This window comes from Ornithorhynchus anatinus, chromosome X5, assembly GCF_004115215.2.
Source record: "Ornithorhynchus anatinus isolate Pmale09 chromosome X5, mOrnAna1.pri.v4, whole genome shotgun sequence".
Classification (NCBI taxonomy): domain Eukaryota; kingdom Metazoa; phylum Chordata; class Mammalia; order Monotremata; family Ornithorhynchidae; genus Ornithorhynchus; species Ornithorhynchus anatinus.
Genome location: NC_041753.1, coordinates 43,231,928 through 43,250,759, shown reverse-complemented (window position 1 = coordinate 43,250,759; position 18,832 = coordinate 43,231,928). Strand labels below are relative to the sequence as shown.

General features: G+C 39.2%; 1 protein-coding gene across 1 annotated transcript in view; it reads left to right on the top strand.

Annotated features, from left to right (window-relative positions):
* Window positions 1–18,512, top strand: part of CNTLN (centlein) — a 215,630-nt gene extending 197,118 nt beyond the window's left edge. The window contains exons 25-27 of the mRNA XM_039910751.1: window positions 2,817–3,002; window positions 7,627–7,704; window positions 17,925–18,512. Of these exons, the coding sequence (XP_039766685.1) occupies window positions 2,817–3,002; window positions 7,627–7,704; window positions 17,925–18,026 (366 nt within the window). The 3' untranslated portion in view covers window positions 18,027–18,512. The remainder of the gene's footprint in view (window positions 1–2,816; window positions 3,003–7,626; window positions 7,705–17,924) is intronic.
* Window positions 18,513–18,832: the final 320 nt, after the last annotated feature.

The window sequence follows — 18,832 nt, the reverse complement described above, 5'->3', positions numbered from 1 at the left end:
TTGCTTCAAATGCCATCAGGGAATTTTCCATATTGTTTTGTCAGCCAAAATGTCAAAAATGTTAGTCCACATAGGACATATATGTGTATACATATATGTTGCCATTCTACATAATGAAGTTACTGATGGTGAGGTCCTAGCTATTCAGGGGAAAATGGCTGTATAGACCATTGTGGGGTCAAGATTCTTCCCCACATTGTTTCCAAACGAGGCTAGACCCCTGGTGGTTTTTATGTTGTTGTTGTTGTTAGTGGGTTTGTTCAGAGTGCAGCCTTTGTCTGTGTTCTACTTTGCCTACTTTTGTCTCGGTCTTCTTGAAGCCTTTGCTCCAATCTCACCATCAGCAGTATCGTTTTTGAATAGAAGGACAACGCTACTGTTGCTTTAAGGAGAGCAATCCTCTCCTGAGGTTTCTGCCTGCCAATATGTCAGCAGTGGACAAATAGTCATCCTAAAGATGCCCTGTCAAACCTGGAAGAATTGTCAACCAGAACTGCTCAACAAGGAGCGATCCTCATGTGGTGTACACATTCTCTATTTATTACACACATTCATCAACTAGAAAGACCTACCCAATAACATGTACATATGACTACATATACATGCTATGTGTCCATTTGAGGTGGCAAGAGAAAAATGAAGGTGAAGAGATTGGAATGTGTTCCTAGTCATTAGATTGTATGCCTTCCTTTCATCAGAAATGGAATCTTTTCCTTCTTTTGTATGCTTCCCAAGCAACTCATCTAAGTGCTCTACCCAGGATTTTTAACAAGTTGATACTGAGTGTTCTCAACTATGCATCTTAATTTTAGTATTGATATTTATAAACAGTAACAGGTATTGTGCAAGAGTTAAGTATCTAAATGTTATATTTGGGATAAGAGCATTTGTTCTATTAAAGACTGCTAAATTATTATAATTTTCATAGGAAATCACACATCTAATGATGAATGTGTCAGTTTTGAAATCTTTAATAATTGGGAATAAGAGATTGATGAAAAACAGTGATGTGGAGAGGGAAATGCATTTCCACTGATAGTTATCTGAGTACCCAGACTTGGTAAAATTTCATAAAGGAAAGGTAATATGCAAAAGGATAGTTCACCCCATGAAAGAATTCTTAGGCCTATAAAAAAAATTTAGCCAAATAATTGTGGAAACACTGATATTTACATTTATTAGATATTTTGCTTTAGGGGAGAAAAGGGACCCGTGGCTCTTATTGAAAAACTCTGACAATTGATGGTTCTGCGAAGAAATTGGTGATAAATTAAGTTAATCTCCATCAGGATTACTTTGCAGCTGGGATTTAAGCAAATTGAATCAGAGGCCCGAATAGTGACAGTGAATATCTATTAGACTGTAAACATTATAATGGGCTCTGTGGATTTTAATGAATGAAGTGAATGGCTAAACTTTCACTGTTTAGGGATAGCATATGGTTAGTGATGCACAAAGTAACACAAGAATATAATGTAGGCATCTTAGTGGCTAGAATTTTGATTCCTAGAAATGTTTAAAGATCAGACTTTCCATCATCTGGTAGCTTTCAAAGGGCTTGCAGTCCTATCAGTACAACATGGCAAAATTACTTGTATAGGTAAACCATTTGGATTACCGCTTTGTAATCTCTCTCTCTATATATATAAATATATATATATATGTATGTATTTCTAGGGTTTGATTTTATCTAATCACATGGGAATGGCAGTGAAAAATATTGCAGAAGTGGCAATTGTTTATGGGTCACATTACCCAGGTACAGCCACTGGAAATTGCTCCAACTCCACCAGATACCACAAGTAGTTCTTGACCTTCCATTTGAATATAAAGACTCTAAATACTAAGCTATTTATTTGGCTACCGATACATTTCAGAGGAGTCAGATGCCCCAAACTCCGCTCCTCTAACCACCATACCTACTGCTTTTGAGTTCATCATCGTTCTTGTCTTTTACACTGGTGGTAGCTTTTTTTTCATCTTTCTTTAGGTGCCCGATGCTAATCCACCCTCTCCTATTTTTTTTATTATGAGTCCCTTGGGGACCAGGGTTTATGTCCAGTTCTCGTCCACTTATTTGTTTCCCCAGCCCTAAGTACAGTGCGTAGCCCACAGCTGGCACTTGATAAATGCTATTATTTTTACTATTACTTGCATCCCTGTCGGTCATAACAGCATCTCTTGTCCCACCTCCATCTCCTTCTGTTGCTTCCTCACTGCCACTTCTCAACTGCTCTCTCCCCATGCCTGCCATACCGCATGTTCACTCTTCCGGTTAAAGGATTTTTTTTTTTAATCTGTGGCTTTCAGCCATATCATGTTTTTGGATTGTGACTCTTTAGTTCATGAGGCTTGGCCACCCCTAATCCAGACCACAAGAAATGAACTAATAAAGAAAGGAATAAGTTAAAACGAATTTAGAGGTAATGCACTGTGGTGCACTGTGGACAGATATAGGGATAAGCAGATTTGCCTCTTGGATAAAAAGATGTTATTGTGCTCTCAGAAGTACAAGTTGAACATCATTCAAACTGTATCACTTCTTAAAAATGTGGTAAATCTGGGAAATGCACTATTAGTGTTCTGAGTTTGTTACTCTTCACTCCATTGTCTGCATTTTTTTTCAATTCTTGGCATTAACTGTATATAATAAAATGAATCTCATGTCTTGTGTAATGAGATTTTCAAATATTTACCAAGACAAAATACCTGCTGTGTGATACAGAGTTTGCTGTCATGACTGCTTTTTTGTTGTCTTAGATTTTTGGAGCTTATATAGCTTTTTAAAAAACTAAATGCTTACTTCTATGTTTTAGGCATTAGCCCAAGCGTTACAAAGTAATATCCAAGAAATGAGGAGAAGAATCAGACAAACTAAAAAAATGCACTATAACAGGAAACTTTCCAAAGGGTCAGTACACAGAGCCCAGTCCTTGGCAGCTTCTATCCTTAACATTTCTAAGACTGATCTAGAGGAAATACTAGACACAGAAGATGAAGAGGTAAGGATTATAAAGATCTTCTTCAAGTCCAATTCTTGCATTGATTCCTTTAAAGCTTATAAGTAGTTTTAAGTATTTGATTATTCTTATTAATTTCAACTGTAAAGAAGAAAAATGATCATGGCTATTGAAGAATGACAGATCTTTTGGAGCTCAAAGATAGGGCATACAGGGCCAGGTCTTCCAAGAGGGAGGTCAATGTTCCAAGCTTAGAAAAGTATTCAATCGTATTTCAATTGTATTTACTGAGCGCTTTACCATGTGCAAAGCACTGTACTAATCACTTGACTTAATGGACTGACAGACAAGAAGGTAGGCAGCGTGAAAGACACAAACTCTGACATATATGCAGAAAAACAGAGAAGCCTCCTCCCACCCCACCCAGGTTACCTCATCTGCTTAGGGTAGCTGACTAAACAGCAAGAAGCAGGGGGAGAGTTATGCTAGGGAAGAATGCTGCTTCAGCTGTTGCTGGTGCAGTTGCCATGAACTCATACTCTTCTGTCTTCTCCTACCTGTAATTTATTTTAGTGTCTATAGTCCCCAGTAGATTTGTAAACTTCTTGAAGTTAGGGATTGTTTCTTTAAGGCTATTGTAATAGCCCCAACCTAAGTGCTTAGGTCAGTGCTCTGTACACAGTAAACACTCAATAAATACCATTGATCGATTTTATCTCAGTGCTTTGTACCGAGTAAGCACTCAATAAATGCCATTGATTGACTGCACCCCATGGGCTGTCAGCTTGAGGTTTGAAGGTATGCCAAATGCCCATTCCCTTCTCAGTGATAGAACTCGAAACATAAATGGGACTGAAGCACACAGATTATACAAGCATGCCTTTGGTTATAAGCAGGTGTGCTAAGCTCTGGTCTTACCCCAGCTAAATTTTTGCAGTAGCCTCTTCACTGGTCTCCCAGCTTCTAGCCCCTACCCTCTCTCCACTCCTATCTGCTGCCTGGATCGTCTTCTTGAAGCATCACTCAGCCCACATCTCTCCTCTCCTCAAGACCCTCAAGTGACTCTCTTCTCATCAAGACCCTCAAGTGACTTCCTGTGTCTCTCTGCACCACACAAATACACCTCACAGTCGACTTCAACTCACCAACATCTGGCTCCGTCTTACCTATGTCTGCCCTCTTTACCCGCTATTTCCCAACATGCTGTGTTGGTTGCTCCCAAGCAATCTTCTTCTTATACCTCCCCCCCATTCTTCCACCTTTGTCCTCTTGCTAATGCTGTTCTCTTGGCTTGGAACCTAATTCCTCCCTCCCCACATCAGACAGACCATAGCTTTCCATGCGTTTCTATCCCTCCTAAAATATAACCTTTTCCAACAAGCTTTCCCCAAATAATGACCCAGCACCCCGAGCCCTGTCATCCTTTTATTCAACTCTAATACTTATCAATTTACCCCACTCAACATTCAAGGATTATATATGTATAGATATATATAGATATATATAGATAGATATAGATAGATATATATACATACTCAATTATTCATTTCGACCAGTTTAGTGGTAAATATTTTAATGTTTTTCTCTCCCGATAGACCGTAAACTCTTTTTGGCAGGGGACATTTCACTTCATTATTCTGTACTTCCCAAATACGTAGTATAAGGAAAGGCACTGAGTGGACCCTCAAAAAATACTACTTCTAGGTAACCAGTACTTAGTTAAGGATCACAACAGCAAGAGTCAGGAATAACCCCCATCATTAATCTTACAGTTGTTCCTATCTTAACCCTTGACTTTTCTGACCCCTGAACCTGCTGTGCTACTGTACGTCTCTTAATAACTCTTTCTGGGGCGCAGTACCCTCAGGATCTTCCCTCAGAGTTCACCCTGCTGGATCCTCTGCCTTTCTGGTGAACAGCAACTTGACACATTTCCACCCTCCAGACCATAAGCGCCTTGTGACCAGGGAATGTATCTGTCAAGTATTGTACTGTCCCAAGAGCATAGCGCAGTGCTCTGCACCTAGTAAGTGCTCAATAAATACCATTGATGATGATGATGCTCCCAGTGAACACCGGAATGGAAGCCTCTCCCCACATGCTTTCCCTTCAAATGCCTAAGATGGAGTGCCTCTAAGAGGACTGTGGAATTTTTTGCTTTGCTAGTCCCCTCCTCCTTGTCCAGCTTCTTACCTGAAGTTCACCATGCTCCTACTGGCGTCAACTGGTGGGTCATTTACATCCTAAGCAAAAATCCTTTCCCTTTGGTAAGAGTTCGGAGGAATGGACAATTTCCCTGTTCTAGCAACTTCTATGGTTCTAGCCTAGCTTGGACCCTCACATGGTGATCTCTTGAACTCCTAACCCAAAGATTCTCAATGGTACTATAATGGAATTTATCTGTGATAAGAGTTCATGAAGAACACCAGATCTTGATTGTTATGTTACTATAAACAACTTCGTCCCAAGAAGAACCCTCCACTAAACTCCATGAAATAACAAAGCTTTAAGAAAGATCCAATGTGCCCGAACCTTATATTCCATGGAGACAGTGGGATAGTTGGGTGTCGATAAGCTTATCACAATGCAATTCACAGGTAAATGATAAGACTCCTGCTCTGTATCTTTTTGCCTATGGGATTTTTTGTGCTGTCTCTGGGATGTAGGTCTGGCCTGGTCTAGTCTCAGAGTAATTCCTCCTACATAATAATCCTTCAGAAAGTGCACATTGAATCAAACTTAGTCTGAGCCCTAGCTAAATTTGTTAGCTAGGGCTCATTCATTCGTTCATTCAGTTGTATTTATTGAGCGCTTACTGTGTGCAAAGCACTGTACTAAGTGCTTGAGAGGAGTGTAGGGGAAGTGTTCTGGATCAGACTGTGCCCAAGCTTGGAGTGGGCCCCATGAATAAGCTATAGACTGGACCAAACCTATTCCAGAGTCTCAAGATTCACCCAGGGTCCAAGGGATTCAGACTGAAAATTTCAGTCTTGTAGTTTTGTTTTTTTTAATAGTATTTGTTAAGCACCCAATATGTGCCAGCCACTGTACTAAGCACTGGAATAGATAAAAACTAATCAAATTGGACAAAGTCCATGTCCCACATGGGGCTCACAGTCTTAATCCCAATTTTACAGATGAGGTAACTGAGACACAGAGAAGGTAAGTGACTTGTTCAAGGTCACACAGCAGACAATGAGTAGAGCCAGGATTAGAACCCAGGTCTTCTGACCTCTGGGTCTGTCCTCTTTCTACTAGGCTTCTCTTTACCATTTGGAAGAGAAGAAGCCCATTTAGTGGGAACTGAACTCCCATTGGTGGTATTTCTTATTTCCTGAACCTTCTCTTTTTGAAGATTCTGAACAGTTTTCAAGAACATCCTCAAGAACAACATCCCATAGAAGATATTTGGGAGTTAACAAAATAGGCAGATAACTGGCAAGGCATATCTTTTAATAAAGAACATGACCTCTACAACAAAGTCAGGGGAAATTCCTGGCTATCACTGCTGCCTGAGATAGCTGGAACAGAGGAGGCATCTGTTATAACTCCGAATTATAAAATCTTCAAGTTTAGTGCTTCCTATAGGAAGAGCATTGCAACCCAATGGGGGAAGACAATCGCACTGTGATGACAAAAAAGAAATATTTAAGAGCACATGAAAGGGTGAATAAATGAGAAAATGAGACATGAGTCCTGAGATGCCTGCAAGGATCATGTGGTTGGAATAATGAAGGAATTGACTGGGGGATGCGTCATAGACAAATCCTTGGTAGGCAGCATGACCTAGGGGAAAGAGCAAGGCTAGATGTTAGGAGACCTGAATTCTAGTCTTGGTTCCACGCTTAGGCCTGCTGTGTGACCTTAGGCAAGTCCTTTAATATCTCTGATCCTCAGTTACTTCATCTGTAAAATAAGGATAAAATACCTGTTCTCCCTCCTGCTTGGGCTGTGAGCCCTTGCGGGATGGATTGTGTCCGATCTGATTATCTTATATTCTCACCAGTACTTAGCACAGTGCTTGGCACATAGTAAATGCTTACTAACTACCGTCATTATTAGTATTTCCATTATTATGATTGTCAATAATAATAAATGACTCTTTAGAATCAAAATTGTCATTGCAGGCATTTGATTGAGTGTTACTGTGTGCAAGCCTACTGTGTATTTGATGTTTGGGAACAAAAAGATGGAAAAAAAATCTTCCAGGAGTTTAAAATCTAATGGGAGAGACAAAAAACATAAATTGAGAAATATAAAATAGTTAAAAGTATAAGAATAGATAGAAAACCAAGTGGATAAATTAATAATATATAGACAAGGATAATTCTGGGAAAAAAAAGGAATCCACCATGTAAACACAGACATAAGAACTTGATTGGGGGCTAATGTGTTCACTATTGTCTAACATATATACTTCATCAGTATCTTCCAATCAAAAGTATCCAAATGAAGGCTCAAATTCAAGATGCGAGAGGCACTGCTTAGACACGGATAGAACAGTAGGCATCCAGCCCCTCCCCAGATGCAACTGATGTTTTCAGGCCAGTTCCCCTTCTCCACTGAAAGGGTTTTTTTTTAAAATGCCTAATGATATGGTCAAGAATGTCTGCGTGTATGTGATTTCCATATTCTAGTCCCACGTTTCTCCTTATTCTTTGTTTAGGAAATTGAAAAGGCAAAGATGGCCTCTGAAAATGACAGGGCATGGCTTCATTACATTCAAAAGCTTCTGGAAGGAAAGGTATTTCTTTATTCCACTTCAAACATTTAAAATGTGTTTTAATTCTAAACCTTCCATTTTGCCACCTTTGTCTTTTTCTAAACCTGTTCATATTATCCACATCTCTTCAGCAAAGAACTGTTGAAGAAATCAGTGTTCGGAAAAATAAGTTAACACCATATTTGTACTTGCTAACTTAACAAATGAAACAAATACCTAGGGAAAACCAACACAGATCTTGGCAAATGTATTAATTAAATTATTGAGTCAGGCTGTGTGCTTGCTAAACTAAAAGGATCCATTCTCCCAGACCTCTTAGGAAAAGAGTTTCTTTATTATGTGTCTTTAAAGTTAGTTGTTGATATGGACACCTGAGGAGTTCATGGGTTTCAGTGACCTTTTACTATGGCCCTGTTTCCAGTCAATTCATGTTTTCCTCACAGCCAGACAGCTGTTTATTACTGTGTCTTCCCGCATTCTCTACAATATTTTCTACTGAGACCTCGAGCAGCTTGTTAGTGGGAAGTAAATATTGATTTGGCATCCTGTCAATGCAGAAAGAATGAAAAAATTTCCACCAGAGGCCCCTCAAACATTTTCCTATCGACATTTTCTGGGCAGAGTGGAAAGCTGCATAGAGGATGACAAGGCTGAGACCAGTTGAAGTCCCAGAGGGGTCTATTGAGACTGCTGCTGTGACCTGTGTGATACTTTTTCTTCCCTTTCAAGTAATTTTTTTTAATACACATATAGTCTGCTGGGATGCGCCCCTCTTGTAAGTGATCAAGGGCAGTTTATTGGCAGGTGAGAGTCCTGCTTTTCTAGTCCTACTCAGCTTTTGTTTTGACATTACTGACAGGAAGTAATATATTCTAAAACTTTCTTGTTGCTGTTAATTCTTTCAGTTATTTTGATTCTTTTTTTCACAGCTAAATGGAAAGAAGGTAAAGAGTGAGCTAAAACATGTAAGAGGCTATTTATATTTCCAAAATAAGATTATAAATACATTTGAAATATTTCCATCACAATGATATTTAGTCAGAATCTCCTTACAGTCCTCTCACCCCCTCTTATCTCCTCACTGATCTCCTACTACAACCCAACCTGCACACTTGGCCCCCTAACACCAATCTACTCTCTGTGCCCCGATCTCATCTATCCTGCCGCCAACCTCTTGCCCACGTCCTTCCTCGGGCCCCGGAACCCCCTTCCTATCTGACAGACCATCACTCTCCCCATCTTCAAAACCCTACTAAAATTGCATTTCCTCCAAGAGGCCTTCCCTAATTAACCCCAAACTTGCTCTATTTGCCCTCCCTTCTGGGTCAACTATGCACTTGGGTTTGTATTCCTTAAGCACTTGATATTCACCCCACTTCCAGCCTTACAGCACATCTGTACATATCTTTTACTCTGCCATTTCCCCTCTTTTATTCTGCAATTTCCCCTTTAATTTATTTTAATGTCTGTTTCGCCCAGTAGACTGTAAACTCCTTGTCAGCAGGGATCGTGTCTACCTGCTCTATTGTATTGTACTCTTCTAAGTGCTTAGGACAGTGCTCTGCATACAGTAGGTGCTCAATAAATACCACTGATTAATTGGAATATGTAACCCATTCTTTGGATTCATAGTCATAAAATTATTTTGGCCCCATATTGGCATAATGAGAAGCAGCATAGCTTAGTGGAAAGAGCACGGGCTTGGGAGTCAGAGGATGTGGGTTCTAATCCCACCTCCGCCACTTGTCTGCTGTGTGACCCTGAGCAAGTTACTTAACTTCTCTGTGTCTCAGTTACCTCACCTGGAAAATGGGGATTAAGACTGTGAGCCCCACGTGGGACAACCTGATAACCTTGTATCTACCCAGAGCTTAGAACAGTGCTTGGCACATAGGAAGGGCTTAACAAATACCATCATCATTATTATTATTATTATAAATGATCATGTATTTCTTAAGTGCATACTAAGTGCCAAGCACTGAACTAAGAACTGGGGTAGATACAAGATAATCAGGTTGAACACAGTCTCTCTCCCTCATGGAGCTCACAGTCTAAGGAGGAAGGAGTAAATAATACCTAGAGTATAATGTTTAGTATCTTATTCGAGTTGAAGGAATGTTAATCAACCGGTATCACTAAGGTAAAGAATAACCAATGTAATTAGCAATCTGTCATTTCAGTTTCAGAGCAAAAACACAGAAGTTCCGTCTTTTATAATGCACCCTCTTAGAAGTGACTAATCAGAAAATCTAATTCTAGGTTTTGATTTTCTTGCATGGAGAACATAAATCAAATTGGATAATGTATTTTAAAGTGCTCAGTTTTGATGTTGATGAATAAACCTATATTTTCTTTTTGATTTGGGATTTTCCAAAAGCATCACTTATTGAGTGAACCATTCAATTTAAGGGCAAAATTGGAATTTTTTTTGATGTAGTGATATTAGCAATGTCTTTACTGTTTGCCATTCTGTCGATGGGCAAACTTGACACTGTATGCTACTCACTGTCCAGTTAGCCTAAGAAAATGTCCTGTTGAAAATTGCATTGGACCACTTAATACTGCAGTTTGATATAGTGTCTTTTTGTGCCACTGAGACTGGACTCTGGAACATAATTGCCCAACAGTATTGATTTAATTGCCTAGGTTTATTTGTGGACTCCTAATTATTGACTGGAGGTAAATTTAATGGAGCAGCCTTTATGAACACTGGGAAACTGCTGCTGTTGCTGTTATACATAATGAACTGCATCATATCCCTATAGATCATTTTTCAAGCTAATTTTATTCCTCCGTGACAATAAGAAAACATTTTAAAAGTCAAAGATTTGTATTTTTATTACTGACATAGGAGGTTTTACTGATGTGTTAGGAATTTTTTAGGAGAAGAAAGAGGGACTTTGGTGGTTGATCTTGAATGTCACTTTATAATTACACTCAAGGGGGAAGTCTACGAAGAATAGCACTCTTCTGTTTTACCCTTTTTTTTCTTTAAGTTGCGTATGAAGATTAGTTTCATTAGAATGTCCCTGGATGGTTTCCTTTGGGTGTGAGAACCAAACCCCTTAATTCTCTTTGCCTCAGTTAGCCAGTGATTGTTAATTTGCCAGTCAGCAAATTGACAATGGTTAGTACAGTGCCTGGCACATAGTAAGCATGTAAAAAATACCATTAAAAAATCATGGTGAATTGCTGGGTATTTTAGATTACAACCCAGCAAGATTATCAGAAAAGTCCTTTCAGAAAGGATACGCAGAGGATGTGTACTCTAATACCTATTTGCTTTTCGGTCACTCAATAAATAGCATTAATTGAGCACCTATAGGGAGCAGAACTCTATAGTAAGTGCTTGGGAGAGTAAAATAGAATTAGTATTCATGAGCCCTGCCCTCAAGGAGCTTACAGTTTAGCAAGGGGATACAGACAGATTACAGATAGAAGGAACAAATGTATGGAAGTGTTTACGAAGCTGTGAGTGTTCGCTTGCTGTCTAATTCTTTTCAAGGCACTGAGCCTCATTGATTTCCCTCCATTTTTTCAGCTGTAAAGAGAAATGGTAAAAAAGTATCTGGGCCTCAGTTTCCTCATCTGTAAAACAGGGATTACATGCTTGTTCTTTGTCCTACTTAGACCGTAAGTCCTATGTAGGACAGGGACTTGTCTAACCATATTATCTTGCACCTACCCCATACTTGACACATAATAAGCACTTAAGAAAATACCATATTTATTTTCAAATGTGACCTCAAAACCTTTCTTGCCCAGGTCCCGTAAAAGCAAAGTCCTGTGCAAAAGGTGTTTTGGGGACTGAACTGCTCAGAATGTTGTTCTCTTTAGACTGCAATATTGGTCTATTTGAGTAGTCTTCCCAAGTAACTGAAACTCTGTCTAAGGTATCTTTGACTGACTCACTGTTTAGAAATGTTGAAACTGATAATCTATTCATCATAAAATAGAAAGATATTCCTCAGTGGGAGAGGTCAGTGCTGAAATATATTCTATGTTCCCCCACAGAGTATTGAACAATCACATGATGGGATCAAAAAATAAGCATTCCACACATTTTAATTGCTTGATAATTATATGAACTTAAATATTTTTCTCCAGGCTTTCTGGCAAAGTAATATATCCTATCTATGACTGATTGTGTGTGTGTGTGTGTGTGTGTGTGTGTGTGTGTGTGTACACACATCGAGAAAATCTGTTTGGTTGAATGAAATTTCTGAGTTTTACAGTAATGACAGGGGTTGAGTGGTTAAAGACTTATTTAATGCTTGTGTATTTCATTCATTTCATTTGGTATGTGGTGAGAAATTTGCAGCAATAATTATTTTTTCTGTGAAATTGATATTTTTCATTTTGACATACCAAACCTGAGTTCATATTCAGTTTTAATCCTTCAGATGGTAATCTGGAACTATAGCCTAGGGAATGAAAGGATGTGTTCTCCTTTAAGAATCCAAGAAATTCCCAAAATAATTTCACTTGTTTAAAAGTACAATTGTAAGTCACCTTTCTGAAAAGTCCACTTTTTCCTTTTTCAGGTTATGCTCCTAATAGTTTTCTATAGCTGTTAGGCTATAGATTGTAAACTCCTTGTGGCCAGGGATCACCCATAGGTACAACTAGTAAAATGTACTGTACTTTCCCTAGCACTTAGTAAGTACAGTGCTCTGCACCCAGTAAGAGCTCAATAAATAACATTGATTAAATGATTTCTATCTTTGCAATTCCTTAATATAGAGCAGGGACCACACCATTTTATCTGCCACCTTCCTCCAACTCCCCCATTTATCTCAGGGACTTAGGTACCCGTGATTTGTACAAGCACCGAGGCCTAATGGAAAGAACAAGTTCTTGGGAATCAGAGGACATGGGTCCTAATCCTGGCTTGCCTTTTGCCTGCTGTGTGACTTTGGGCAAATCAGCTCACTTCTCTGTGCCTCAGTTGCCTCATCTGCAAAAGGGAGATTCAGTACCTTCCTCCTTAGAGTGTGAACCCCATGTGGGACAGGGACTGCATCCAAACTGATTATATTACACCAACTCCATTACTTGGCACCATGTTTGGCACATTTTAAGCACCAGATTCCATTATTTTTACCATTATTAGTTTAGTACTTTGTACACAATAAACAAATATTTATTGATAATTCACTAATTTTTGTAATGTCTTAACTCTCACCTGAGGACTGCCTCTGGGTATGGCCTCAAATAGGTCTAGTTTTAGCCCTAGGACTTCAGGAATGACATCAATCCAGGTCTAGATTTGGGAGGAAAAGCAGGTTAGGCCTGAAGACAGCAGGAAAGGGCATAGAGGGCAGAGCTAGCAGACATTTTTGATCACATGACCACACATTTTACCCATTAGCAAAGTATCTCATTCTGCTCACATATCCCCGCTCCTAAAACATCTTCAGTGGTTAGCCATTCTTCTTTGCATCAAGCAGAAAGTCCTGACCATTGGCTAGAAAGCCCCCCCCATCAACCGTTTGCCCACTAAGTACCTTCTCTTTTCTCCCATACACCCCAGCTTGCATATCAGCAGCATTTATTGAGTGCTTCCCATGTGCAGGTCACTATAGTAAGTGCTTGGGAGAGTACAGTACAACAGATTCAGCATACTGCCTGGAACTCCCTCCCAATTTACATCTGGCAGACCACTACTACTCTCTCCATCTTCAAAGCTTCTTGAAAACCATCCCTGAAAGTAGGCCTTCCCTGATTAATCTCTCATCCCCCACCCTATTTCCTGCTTACTACCAGTTCAGCACTTCCCTGTCACCTAAGCACTTGGTACTTACCCTTCTTCGCCCTGTAGCACTTAAGTCCATCTCTTTACACTGTGCTGCTTCCTCCTACCTGTAATTTTTTTATGGGATTTGTTAAGCGCTTACTATATGCCCAGCACTGTTCTAAACGCTGGAATAGATAATCAGGTTGGATACAGGCCATGTCCCACATGGGGCTCCCAGTCTTAATCTCCATTTTACAGATGAGGTAACTGAGGGCCAGAGAAGAGAAGTGACTTGCCCAAGGTCACACACCAGACAAGTGACAGACCCGGGATTAGAACCCAGGTCTTTCTGAGTCCCAGGACTATGCCTGGCAGGTTGGGGAAGTTGACTGTAAACTCCTCGAGGGCAGCGATCATGTCTACCAACTCTATTGTATTGTACTCACTCATGCTCTTCTTGAGCACAGTAAGTGCTCAATAAATACCATTGATTGGAGTGGGATTTCAGAGTGTCGAGTTTAGAAATGGTACAAAAGAACTATTCATTCCTGTAGTTATTCTCAGAGGGTTGTTGGATCAAAGGTTTACTGGGAGTTCATCAGTGTTTACTGAGTATTGCACGCCAAACAGCAGTTCAGTACAGTCCAGAGGCTATCCTGGGTCCACACAAATTCCTTGAGTTTGTATCAGTACCAAGCTCGTCTAGGATTTTCCTGAGAGGGCTGCTTTCTTTGGCAAATGCTCCTACATTTCCAGGAAGTGTCTAGGAGGTCCTAGGCCTCCAGAATCCGGGGGGCTCAGATCAATTTGGCCCAGAAATGTAGCTCACTTTTGGGAAACCAATTTAAAAGGAAATCCAGAGTTTTCATCAAAGCTGATAGTAACTCATCAACTCCCTGCTGATGTTACATTATTCTTCATGTTGTTTAACTTCATTCCTACCATCCCTTTCACCAGTGTGCTCAATAGTATCTTGTTTTTGTAATGCCTACAACATGTATTTGTGCATTCACTTTTAAAAGTTGGAGCACTCCTCTTCAATTACACATAAGCAGTACATCAAACTCATATGAGTCACCCTAAACATAAAGAATTTCCTCTAGAAGCCTAAAGTAGTTTAGGAGCAATTCTACCAGAAAGGAGGAGGATGGATGGGCTGTATTTTACAGTTGTTTTCTAACCTTATTGTTCTCTAATCAAAATGGGGCTTGTAAAATTGAGAAATATGAAAGAAGATGAAAAATGTAGCCCTAACCATACTCAGTTTACCCATACTCCTAGTAGGTATCCTTTGCCTCATGGAAATCTTTCTTTGAGGTTTGTGAGACCATAGGGAGAGTGTGTGGTAAAAGGGGATGTTCATCAGGCACCACAGAGAAATCTTTTGTATTTACGGTAAATAACATTTGGGACCTATCTGGCAACATCACTTTTCTCAGAATTCTATGCCAAAGGAAAAAAAACAACAAATAAAAACAGCCCTCTTTGTATGTATGTTATTTTTTGTTTAACTTTAATTCATTCTAATTGAGCTTAATGGCCAGGCCAGTCAGTTCTACAAAGTCAAGTCACTTTCCTGAAATCTGTTGCTTTAAATTTTCCTAAAGACTGATTGATGGGCTTGGCATAATATAAACTGCTTTTAAATTGGCTCAAACCAATGCTATTTTGAAGAGAAAAGCTATAAATATTTAAAAGCCAACTTGCTTTCACTAACATTCAGCACCAGTTGGGAGTCAGAAAGACCTGGGTTCTAATCCCAGGTCCCCCATTTGTCTGCTGTGTAAACTTGGGTAAGTCACTTCACTTCTCTGTGCCTCAGTTACCTCATCTATAAAATGGAGATTAAGACCGTCAGCCCCCATGTGGAACAGGGACTGCTTCCAAATCGATTAGTTTATGTCAACTCCAGCTTTTAGAAACCTGTCTGGCACAAAGTATAAGCACTTGACAAAATGCCATGAAAAAAACAAAAAGCAAGAGGAAAATGATATTAATCTAGTGTTATCACTGAAGTATAACTTTCTCAAATAGTGGGGTTTTTTCCCCACATAAAAATCTGTAATCTAGCAATTTGGAGGCCATTTTCCTCCTATCATTGATAAGGCATGAGCTAAATGCTGGGATCTACGAATTGAATGAAAGACTGATTTTTTTTTTCAGGATTCATAACATCTGATCATCAAACCAAACTTAAGCCTGCTCAAACTGTCCTGCTAATAAAACCTTTTCTGTTTACCTTTAATGTCTTCTTTAAAGTTTCTTAAATTTCCAGAAGAGGTGAGGAAGGGTGCTGGGTAATTGGGGTAGGGTTTGCTTTGCTAGCTTTTGGAATTAGAGAAGGGAAATGCCTGGAAGGTGAGAGAAATGGGAGGCAACCCAAGATCAAAGGGAGAGAAGGCAAACCAGAGCGAAACAGTTGTGAAGAGAACGTGTATTATTGATAAGATTAACTTCTGAATATTGGGATTGTGGAAGCCAATGCATCATCATCTGTGGAACAGGAAATGCTGCAAAGCTCCTTGCTTAGAAAACGGTGTCACCGATGCATTCATTTATATTGTAGGGATCAAGTTTATCAACTTTGAAACAAAAGTTTGGGGTCATGTGGGGGACGGTTTTATATACTATTTTTCAGTTATACTAGTATTTCTTAAGTTTTGGAGCCCTCTTGTTGCTCTTTGATTTGAAAAATACAAAACTATATATGACATGTCAATTGAAGTTCCCATTTCATTTTAATGTATAGCAGATGCGATGGAATGAAAAACGTACATATAAATGAAAAATGGATTCAGAACAGATGTCATTGCTATAACTTAATCAATCCGTATGGTGAAATTTAAGGAAGGGTTCATGTAAAAAGGAAAAAAAAAAGGAACAGTAAAGAAAATTAAATTCCAAAATGGACGAGTGAGCCTCAATAGGTCAAACGTTTTATTTTCCCTTTATATTCAATCTCTTCAAAATAATTTGATTATTTTACAGGAATTGGTATATTCTAAATATCAAAATACGCCTGAAACATGCAGCAATCAAGTAGTAATTAGGTAAAACCAGAAGAAAATTGTATGGCTGAAGTATAGCAGTTCAGTTCATAATTGTTCAAGGCAATGCAGTCTAGTGGAACCACCACTGGTCTCAGGAGACCCAGGTTCTGGTCCTAGGTTTACCACTAACTTGCTGAGTGAATTGGCCTAATTACTTTACCTCTCCGGAATTCAGTTTCCCCATAAAAAGAGAGGAAAGTGATCATTCTTACCCTGCCTCCCTACCTTTCAGGATGTGAGAATCAATGAGCTTCTGACAAAAACTCTTGAGTTCTTCTAGAAGAAGGTACTCTAGGAAATCTTGATGGATTGTATACTTTCCATCCCCTCTACATTCCGACCATCCAATGTTTCTCCCACTGCGTTTTCGAAATTGGCAGTGTTATGGGAGCTAGTCTTTTCCCCACATTGGGAAGAAATCACTTGACAAAAGTAGGAGTTCATTCTTTTAATCATATCGTTTCTTTGGAAAGATCTCTTTTCATTTTGATGGTTTTACCTGGTATTATTCATATTGGTAAGCTCTGTTGTCCTCAGTGATAGGCTTCCCATAAAGCAATGAGCTAAAGGGGCAATATTGCACCATTTCCATAATGTATTGCCGTCAGAGGTGGTTTGTTGGCTTTTTTGTGTGTTGGTTTGTTTTTTAAGCAAGGAGAGGAAAAACAGGTAGGCCCCAAAATAGGGTTTTTAAACCATTTAATTATCCTGAAGGTTCAGAGTGCCAGAAAACCGATTTACAGACTAAAATTCTGAATTTCTAGGAATTGCTTCAAATTTCTTTGTACTGAGAGTAATGGTTCTGCATGCTCAAGGCAAGAAACATGAGACGATTCATTTTGGCCAAAAGTTGTGTCAGTTACAAATCCCTGCAAAAATCTTACTCAGCAATCCATACACTCGGCAATATGCCACACATTCCTCCAAACTGACTTCTTTTTAACCTCCTAATCAGTGGAGATTTTTTCTTCATTTATCCACTCAAGTTTCACTATATAACTCTTAAGATATTTGGCCGTATTTGCGGGGTGATAATATTGATGATTCTCTCTCGCTCTTTTGTGAGTGATGAACATAAAGTACTACTTGTACTGATCTTTGTGCCCTGGAGATGACTGTAACCTGTTATTGATCACCAGATTGAAGATAAATGGCAGAGCTGCTAGTATTGCAGATTACATCATTAACATGGTCAGTAAACCATGAATTGTTCAATAAGGCGTTTATCTTTTTTCATTTTACTTCTGCTCTTTTATCATTTTTATGATAAAGAACAAAATTACACACAGTAACCAGGAAGATCAGTTTAAGAGAGATCAGATAAGGAACTGTAATGTGTGCACAGTTGTCAGAAATAACTGAAGTCTAATGGTTTAAAGATATTTAGTGTATATTTTTAACCTGAAGAAAATATAGTTTTGCTCTTCATCTTTCTTTCTCCATTTCTCTTTCAGTTTCCTTTTTCCTCATATTTAATAGGTGCAGTATTGGAGAAACTAAATGAAAAGAAGAAGCTGGTAGAAGAATATATCACAATTATGAAAGATAGCAGATGATATCACTATGGACTGCTTTTCAGAATGCAAGAAGTTTTATGTGGTGTGATTGGAAAAACATGAATTGTAATCCTGATACTGTATCTTTCTCCTTCCAGTGGAAAGCTATCAATAGACACAGGTTCAATACAAAAATAAGTAGTCTCTGAGACCTAATGAATTGCTGAACAAGGGAAATTAATTACATGCATGACCATTTAAAAGGAAATAGTGTAGCATTTGATTGTGGAAGATAAATATTTTCACCAATCAATACATTTGAAAAAGCCAGCACCAGCTCACTCCACAGAGTAGGTACTAAGGGGCTGTTGGGTCGTGTGTTTGAAAACAAAGAATTGGACTTAAACGTCTTTCATCTCGGAACAGATTATTGTAAACGTAGGCTTAAGACTGAACTTGAAGAACGTCTGCTGTAAAGAGGTACCAAGTGAAATGTCAGGAGTTAAGGATGAGATATGAATAAAGTCTCAGATTGGTATCTGTGGAGACAATGGTCAGATTTCCTCTGTTCCCAGGGTTGGTGACCAAACTGCCTCACACACAATCCTTCTTCACTGGCTGGGTGGTTCAAGGAGACAGATTAGATAACCTGTGCTTCATTCATTCAGTCGGATTTATTGAGTGCTTACTGCGTGCAAAGCACTATAGGAAGTGCTTGGGTGAGTACAAGAACCAACAGACACACCCCCTGCCCACAACGAGTTTATATCCTCTTACTTTGGGTCCCCGGCAGTGGCAAGTGGCACCGTGCCCTGCTCTGACCCTTTGAGAGGAGAAGCTTTCCCCACCCATGTGGTCCCAGGCCT